Here is a 9,001-nt window from a genome sequence, read left to right on the forward strand (position 1 = left end):
AAATATTGTGTCTTCTGCCTCAACCTTGAAAACAAAATTGAAAAACAATTCAAAAGCAAAGACTTTATTGGGTGTGTGTGTCTGTGTGTGTGTGTGTGCGTGTGCGTGCGTGTGTGTGTATATGCACAGACACGTTTGCCATTTGGGATATGCAAGTGTTTTTCCACTGTTGTATCAAGTTACCACAGACTCTAAAGCTTAATGACTGACAAGAATCACATTTTCTATTCTATATGTGGAGTTAAAGTGAAAATGGTAATATGAAGTGTTATTGTAACTATTATTTAAAAAACAAAACTAAGCAGCATTGATCATATGACAACCACAACAGTTCACTATATTGTATTCATCATTCACTGTTATTGTAACAAATGCACAGTTACACATATTAAACCCCTTTGACTTTCTTTTCTTTCTTTTTTTTTAAATAACAGTTACAATAACAGTGAATGATGAATACAATACAGGGAACTTTTGTGGTTGTCATTCTGCGAAAGTGTGAATCTTTCATATGATCAATGCTGCTTAGTTTTGTTTTCCAAACCTTTTGCAATACTTGAAATCACAAGTAAATCACACTGCAAATAGTCTGCTGCCATACACTATCTACAAGCAGGTGTAGGCTTTTAATCTACCATGGCAAATAGTTGCATACTAACAAGAATATCAGTATTTTGATAATGAAAATGAATTCCATGGCAAATATTTGCATACTAACAAGAATATCAGTATTTTGATAATGAAAATGAATTCCATGGCAAATATTTGCATACTAACAAGAATATCAGTATTTTGATAATGAAAATAAAATCCACTGCTGTATGTTGCAGTTTTTCCAGTTGTTTCCATGCCTGACGAAACATCATCACAAAACCTATAACGGGGAAAAATCAAATAATCTCTTATTAATTTGTGGATATATTACTCAAATCTGGCATTCAACATCTTTATTCAACTCAATAAGTAAGTAATACTTGGCTCATTACTAAACATCTGTGTTTAGTCTTTGATGATCTGGTAACTTATGGTTTCCCCAATAGTGCATTCTGGGAGAGGCCCCCTGCCCCCTGCCCCCCAGTAACTCCGAATGAGCAGAGTATATGATCGAGAGAGCATGACAGATGCTGTGTGTTTGTACTAGTAATTGCCTGAAGACCGGGTAAGCATCTCTTTGAAAAGTGGCTTACTGAACATTGACTGAGTCACGTGTTGGCTGGCCTTTTTACCCATCAGCCAACAATGACACAGGGCCTCTCTGCTTTGAGTGTGCAGCTCCCTGCACAGAGGCAGATAGAAGCAAACACTATTGGCAGCTGTTCTTTACCAGCCTTTGTAAAGTCCTACTCTCCCAGTGACCAAGGCCAGAGGAAAAAAACAGACCTCATGGGGTGGAGAGGAGCGGAGGAAGCCTGGGAAACAGGAAGAGGGGTTTGGGCAGATGCACCAAGCACTTAAAGCCACATAAGACTCTGCAGTGAGTTGGATGAGGATTATAAACTAATGACTCTGTGTATTTTAAAATGAAAATGGAAAGCACATCAGCTATTAATAAGCAACCACAGAGAATGTAATCTATGTGGAAATTATTCTTGGATAAATAGGAAAAGTAAACATATTGGATTATAGAAGTCCGTTTTTGCATTTTTTTTTAAAACAAAAATATTAATTAACCACTTTGCATGCTCCGTTTTTGACAATATGTTTATTCTCACAAGACTGCGTACCATGATATGTTGCTAGACTGCATATTCAGCACACTTTTTCCAGTGTGTGTGTGTTTGTGTGTGTGTGTGTGTGTGTGTGGGCGTGCGAACCCGGTGAGGCTTTAGGACCTTGAGGTTTGTACTGCAAAGAGCAGCAGCTCCTCCTCCCACTGAAGGCTGTTTACGAAGAAAGCTGAAGCCCTCTGACAAAAACAAGGGCTGGGACTCGGACGAGAGGAGCAGTGTGTCTGAAACATTCAGCACAGGCTCTCCCTCCATTTTAAACATTTTGTATATATACATATTTCTATTTTTTTCTCGAGAAAGAGCATAGTAGAGCACCATGTTGTCGGTCAGTTCAGCCCATCAGCTCTGCAAAATGTTTCTCTCTTTGCATCTTGTTTTCCTGAGCGTAGCGTTTGTGGACAGCAGTGTATCTAATGGAAATCCTAAAGGTAATATGATATGTATGCTCTTTTTTTTCTATTTTACTCCGAATTTGTGGCTTTTGGGTTTTCAGTTGACTTCATGTTACATGCACAAAACCAGTTTATCATGTTTTACACCCTCTGATTGATTGCACAATCATTTGTTTATGTGTTGTGCTCACATGGTATTTTGCTGTGTTACTCCCCAGACTGCATGAGATCCAATGGTGAGGAGTACAGAGGGGAACAACGGAGCTCTTCTTCAGGTCTGACCTGTCTAAACTGGACCAACTGTACAAGAGACTATGATGTTAATATCCGTCCTGATTCACAGACAGGTAAAAACAGATACATTATTTATACATCTGATGGGCCTATTAATAAAGCAATCAGTGAATGTCACATTAAATGGATGAAATGATGTTTCTTCTCCTGTGTGTTGGAGTCATACTGACCTAAAGATTTACAATGTCACTGATTATGATAGATGCAACACTGTCCTTCAGTAAAAAAAGACAACTGTATCATGTTTGTTGATATGTTGACACAATGTTATTACACAGATTGCAAAATATGTCATGGGAATGCAAATAATCTGTGCAGCATGCAGAGAAATATAAATGTTAAATGTAAAATTCCAGTGCAGCACACATTTCAGCTACTGCGCCACTAATTAGTCTGTTTATGATGTTAAATGGCTTCTTTTGTGTTGCAGCTGCCATTTCCTTTCTTGTTGCTCACAACAGCTTGCTCAGTGTGGTGTGATTAAGTTGTGTTAAAGATTAATGAATCCAGTGGTTTACCCCAACAGCAGGACAGACAGAGCTTCTTTTTCCATGGGGCATCAGTAACACACATGTGCTGCTTTTATCATTCCTCCTGTAGGTGTAGGAGATCATAATTACTGTCGAAACCCTGACTCCTCTGAGAGGCCTTGGTGCTACATTGCCTCCCCGGATGGGACCGTCCAGAGGCAATTCTGTTCCATTGACACATGCGAAGGTAGGTTTCTAAATGCCATGCAAACACTGCATCCCACGAATAAGCATATACAGTTGTGAATTTGCACAAAATTGTAAAAAAAAATAAATTTAAACACCCTAAATTTCTATTTGCATAAGGCCGACTAAAAAAAAATGACATACTTGCAATAAATGGCAGCTTTTCTTTGCTCTGTGAAAGTTGTCAGAATACACTGTGTAGATGTTGCCAGCAATTACTTTCTCTTCTTGCCCATGTGAAGCTCTCATTATTTTAAAAGTGGGCTATGTTCGGGAAAATATAATGAGGTGAATTTTTTTGTAGCTGTGTTCTAATTAATCAACACAAAAAAGATGCAGTGGAGTTTAAAGCCTTTATGGATCGGCCAATAACTCAGTGGTTAATGTGTTATTGGTGTTTTTTACCACACATAAACTTTGTGCAAGTCATCATTTGATATTACTGATGATTTACTTTTCTCAGTTAAGAATCTTATCCAGTAGTAGGTCACTTGGTCAGGGTTAAACTAGTGCAAGAAGTCTTGTCTACTATGTCCTTTGTTCCCTTCTTGCCAGAGTCACACAATAACAAAAGCCCTTGCAGTCACATGTCACAAAGTTCAGTTTCAAGAACAGCTATTGACCACGCCTCAAACCTGTGCTCATTGGTGGAGAGAAATAGTCTTTCCTTGGAGACGGAGGCTAATTGGCTGCTACAATATATGAATCTAGCCCCTTTAACTCCCACAGAGTTCGTAAACACCAACTTATGGAGCAGGAGGTGGAAAAAAAAGTTTAAGAGCAGACATTGACATCCGCAGCTGAACCTTCCTGTCTCCTGTTATAGAGTTGCGCATGCAGAGTCTGTTTACATTTGGCACACATTTAAAAAAGCATGCGCTCGCCACTCCTCTATCTGATTTATGTTCTTGCAACTAAATGAGAGCAGTGTCAGGGCGTTCTCCTCGCTCTTGCGTCGGTGGTAATGTTATTAGACCAGCAGTAAATTAGATACCACGCGGTCCAGATGATGCACTTGAAGTTAAGTCTAATGAAGTCAAAGTTTACTAAAGTGCACTGCTTAAATTTCAGGTGTAGAATGAAACCGCATTAATAAAACAGGAGAAGAAGAGTGTGGATAAAGAGTAAAACAAATGAAGTGCTATGCATGTAAAAAATTAGAATGAATACTTGTGTGTATGGTGTAATAATCTCCATCTTAATCCTTAAACAGGCAATGTGCACCAGGATAAACATACATATATAAATTTTTTAAAAATACCTTAATAGGGGCAATGTTTCCTAGTGGAGATACAAAATATTTTTAACATTATTTGTGGGAATCTGTACTTTTTAGGTGCAAATGAGATAACTAGTAACATCAAAATAAATAAAAAAAGAATAATTTTCACATCTCATTTTCGAACTCCTGGCTGTTTAAGGGTTAATGCTTTATATATATCCCTTTCTTTTTAGTCTGCTTCTTATATGGGCATGTAGGAAAAATGATTGGAATAGGAATAGGGTTGAAAGAGTATTCTGTAGTGGATGAAGGCATTAAGTAGCTGAATAAGGAGGATTAAAGAAACCAAAAGTGATGGTTACTCTAATCACTGTTCTATCAAATAGAAAGTGTAAATGACTACAAATGTTTCACTGTGTCTTCAGATAAAACCTCCACTGTGGAAGCAAAGGCCGAATCCCCCATCCCAACAAGAGCAATTACCACCACAGGGAGCGCTCAGCCTGCAAAGTCGAGAGCTTCTCAAGGGGAAGTTGCAGCTGTGCAGCCAGTAATGGGCATCAGCCAGCGGGTCCGCACAGGACCCAAAAAGAAGAAGGACCTTGGCACTCTTGGTATGTTGTAGCTGTTTTCATCTGAGCATGTCATTTCTCATTGGTAGATGAATCAAATATAATTGTAATGTACTTTTTAGTTGTTAAGCTTTTATGTTGCCTGTCTTTTTTCAGGCTATGTCCTCGCTGTCGTCATGATGGCCATTATAATCGTTCTCGGAGCAGGCATCACATTTGGCTATTTCTATAAGAGGTCAGTATCTAAATTATAACAAGAAGCAAAGGTCTGACTAAAAAACACAATATGAGCACCAAGAAAAACACTCCTGATGCAAAAGTTGTATTTAATTATTTGTATTGGGACAAATATATAGCATGAACCAGTGCCACATACCACAGCATTTATAGCTTAAGCTGGTTTTGCAATTCCTGTTCCAAGATGGGCCTTTAAAGTACATAAAAGTCAACAATAAAGCAACAACACAGCACCAGACACAAACAATTTTTAAACTATCTTAAAACGGCAAGCGCCAGATCACCCATGATTACGTGACTGATCACTTACATGACCTCAGTCGTGATTCATTTTGAGTTCTGCTGGTAAAGAGTTCCACATGTTGATCTCAGACAGAGAAAGCCGTCTGTCTAAATGAGGATTTATGAAAGGGCACTTTCCCAGGAGTCTTTTTTCCCCCACTAGTGCACCTTTTGTTGTTGAGCCAGAAACCCTGAGAGGCACCACCAGGTCACTGAACATTTATTTAGGCATTTATAGATGAGTTCAAGATTAGCAAATTTAATGAAAAGTTCATGGTTCAGAGCCTCCCAGTGCCTTTCTGTTACCACTGGCACATGTAAAGTTTAGTGCTTTAAAATACGCAGGAGAAAATGCCAGGGATTTGTTAAGGTGTGCAATAACATGCGTGTTAATGGTCTCTTGAGTGTAGGGCATCAGCTGTTGTGCACATTCCCCAATGAACCTCTCTGTTGTTCCACTTGGATATAACACAGACATTTCAGATGCCTTTATCATAATGAACACCCACAATAGAACATAGGGAGGAAAATGGAAGGAAATGAAAAGCCTGTGGTCTATTTTAAGCATTCTTATTTCATATTCTTGAAACAGAAGACAGTGTGGAGGAGGGGTTAGAGTTGTTGGAGAAGACTGCGTATTCGCTACAGTTATGTAAAAGGAAAAATGATGGCCCAACTGTTGTGAAACAAGGGACTCTGTCTCTGATTCCCTTTGGCACAGCACAAAATGGCCTTACAGAGCTGTGTTTGGCTGTCAAATCTGATTAGCAGTGCCACTGTATTGTTTTCTATTTTTAGAAGGTGATTATTAATGAGGAGATGCAGCATATTATGTCAGAGGGTTTATACCTGCCCTCAGTTTACGATGACATCACCTTCACTAATATGGTAGATGTGTCATACATGCAAGCGTACCAGTCCTTTCAATTCTGAGTGTGTTAACATGGGCAACTGCCCACCCCTCTACTGGCCTACAGTGTGCTTCCCCCAATACACATGACCAAGAGGGTGTAAGCATGCAGAGGTTTAAATTATGCACCCATTTTGGGAGTAGGCTCCCAGCCAGGCAGTAGGAGTTTCTAGAGTGCTGATAAGGACGTGATCCCCCGCAGGCTTCCCATCTTACCCACAAATGTGGAAAAGCTAAGCAGTTGAAAAAACAGATTTACTTGAAACTAAAAACTAGTGCAAAGATTGTTGATGATACACTGAGTTTTGGAGCAGCACAGAGTTTCACAGTAGCTGTACTAAAGCAGGCGGAGCGGAAATGTATCGTCCCCTGTTTTGGCTCCAGATCAGTGGAAAGCAAGACTCGTGCTGCTTCCCATCACTGTGTCGCCTGAAATAGATAACTGCTTGCCAGCTTGTTGGTTCCCTGTTCTCTTTCACCATCTGTCCCTTGTCTTTGCTAAGAGAACAGGCTCTCTTCATAACAGCCTCTGTTATCTCCATAGAGTATGTTATCTGAAGCTACTTATCATGAGCTTGGTTGGCCCCCAAAAGTGATGCTGGAGGCTGTTTTTATTATAACAGCAGAATAAGACTTGCAAGTACATCATTAATTAAACACCAGATATCTAACAGCATAATAAATGTCTTTTGTGTGTTTGTGTGCAGGGGCCAGGACCTTAAGAAGCAGCATGAGCAGCGAGTGTATGAGCGTGAAATGCAGAGGATCACCCTACCCCTGTCGGCTTTCTCCAACCCCACATGTGAGATAGTAGACGAGAACACCATTGTGATTTCTGCAGAGCAAGAGACGACCCCTGTCCTGGAGGAAGCAGAGGGCGGGGACCCGCTCATGGGCCAGCAAGCCGGTACCCCTGGGGCATGAGTCGTAAATGTGTCTTCCTCAAGCGGAGGACTTGTATACGTTTTAGTGGACCAAAACACTACCACATCCTTTTCTCCTTTCCGCCTCCCGGAGTGACCTCTGTTTTTAAAAGGAATAGGGAAGCAGTGTTTACTCCAAAGACTTCAACTGAATGCTGCGTCCTTTGTGTCCCATTCCCGTTTGATTTTACACATCTTGAGTCACAAATGAGATTAGCTGACACTGGACACAGAGACACAGGAGGACATTATTTCACAACAACCAGAAACCTTCAAGGTGATTTGGGTTGTTAACAAATATTGAGGTCTTCAAAATTCATGTTTGATATATTTGATCGCCAAACAAATATCATGGTCATGGGCTGCCCGATTAAATAACAGTATGAAAATCTAGTCAAGTGAGCGTTGACTAGTCAGTGTTAATAATGATGTGTGATGAATCCAATGCTTTGTAAAGAGATGGTGTTTGGAATGAGGGAAGGTTTTGATTTTGTATTTTTCCATGTGGGGATAAGTGCTCTCCACAAGAGGCGCGGTTACATGATGAAAGATGTGCTTGATTTGAACTCCCTGTGGCTGTGCCGAGGGAGCACCGTGTGTATATATATATAAAGGCCGCTTTGTCTCAGAGACACACTGGTGACACCGATGGGTGGGTGTCCAAAAACAGCCATCCCTCTCTGAGACAGGATAAGGGATTATGAGGTGAAACAGTCCCGCTAAAGACCTCCGACTCAAAACTTGCCTTAGCATGATACTTCTGAATGTATTTTCTGAATCTTTTCCCAGATGATTTTTGCGCTATTTGTACTCAAACTGACAGTTGCCAATGCGGTTACACAGCATGAAAATCATTGGCAGACATGAAATAGGACATGCCCTTTTCTTTCACAGGTTAAGGAGTGACAGGAAATAATACAGAGTGCTCTCAGGAAGCATGAGAGACAGTAGTTAGTCCTCAGGACAAAACAGCACTGCCACAACACAGAACAGATGAGATCAGAAAAAAGAAGCCTGAAGTCTTCCTTTGCAAAAGCAGGAGAGCGAGTGTGTGTGTGTGTTGAAGTGCTGAAAGAAGCCTGGTGACTAGATTAGATTCAGATATTTGAGTTATGCACTTGATGCTTCAGGGTAGAGAGAAAGGAGGATAATAGGCAAGAAGCAGTCCAAAGTTTGGTGTTCTTCATTCAAAAACATGAATGCATGTACATGGTTACCTAGTGTATGTTTGCATCTTTAATAGAACTACTCATTGAACAAGACATTTAGAAAATATCTGCCTGAAAAGTAGGCACCATTGTTCACACAAGATTTTAGTTTGCCACACCTGTTACTTCTCAGTGTACTGCCAGTTTGTTTGTAATCACTGCATCACTCCAGATGATCCTGTTTTGTGATTATTGCTGGATCCACGTCACTGTAAATCTTTGGTTACTGCTGCTCCATTGTTTTAAGAATCTGTGTGCTGGCTGTAATGATTATTTTCTTCATATAAGCAAGATGTTCAAAATGCTGTTGTTTGAATTTAGTACTTGTATTTGTATGAATGGCAGATTTTCACTGCTGAGACTGAAATAAAACATCAAACACTATGAGGTGAAGTGTAATTATTATGTTTATTGAGACATAACCAAGTGTCTGGTTATTCAAGGTTTGTGCATGTTAAGAACTTGTTTGCACCAGCTCCCCCTCTTGGCAATTCTTAAACACAGGACTGAGTCAC

General features: G+C 40.0%; 1 protein-coding gene across 1 annotated transcript; it reads left to right on the plus strand.

Moving 5' to 3' along the window:
- The first annotated feature begins 1,929 nt into the window (after nt 1–1,929).
- On the plus strand, nt 1,930–7,756 carry pik3ip1 (phosphoinositide-3-kinase interacting protein 1). The gene is made up of 6 exons (XM_053325163.1): nt 1,930–2,158; nt 2,341–2,469; nt 3,017–3,133; nt 4,780–4,968; nt 5,083–5,161; nt 7,063–7,756. The coding sequence occupies exons 1-6, from the start codon at nt 2,047–2,049 to the stop codon at nt 7,277–7,279; spliced, it is 843 nt and encodes a 280-aa protein (XP_053181138.1). The 5' UTR covers nt 1,930–2,046; the 3' UTR covers nt 7,280–7,756.
- Nucleotides 7,757–9,001: the final 1,245 nt, after the last annotated feature.

The sequence above is a fragment of the Scomber japonicus genome, chromosome 9 (genome assembly GCF_027409825.1).
Source record: "Scomber japonicus isolate fScoJap1 chromosome 9, fScoJap1.pri, whole genome shotgun sequence".
Taxonomy (NCBI): Eukaryota; Metazoa; Chordata; class Actinopteri; order Scombriformes; family Scombridae; genus Scomber; species Scomber japonicus.

Excerpts from the sequence above, each read along its gene's own strand:
- pik3ip1 (XM_053325163.1), top strand. The coding sequence starts at position 2,047 with ATGTTGTCGGTCAGTTCAGCCCATCAGCTCTGCAAAATGTTTCTCTCT. Across the intron at positions 2,470-3,016 it reads CCGTCCTGATTCACAGACAG|GTGTAGGAGATCATAATTAC; the intron begins GTAAAAACAGAT and ends TTCCTCCTGTAG. Across the intron at positions 5,162-7,062 it reads TTTGGCTATTTCTATAAGAG|GGGCCAGGACCTTAAGAAGC; the intron begins GTCAGTATCTAA and ends GTTTGTGTGCAG.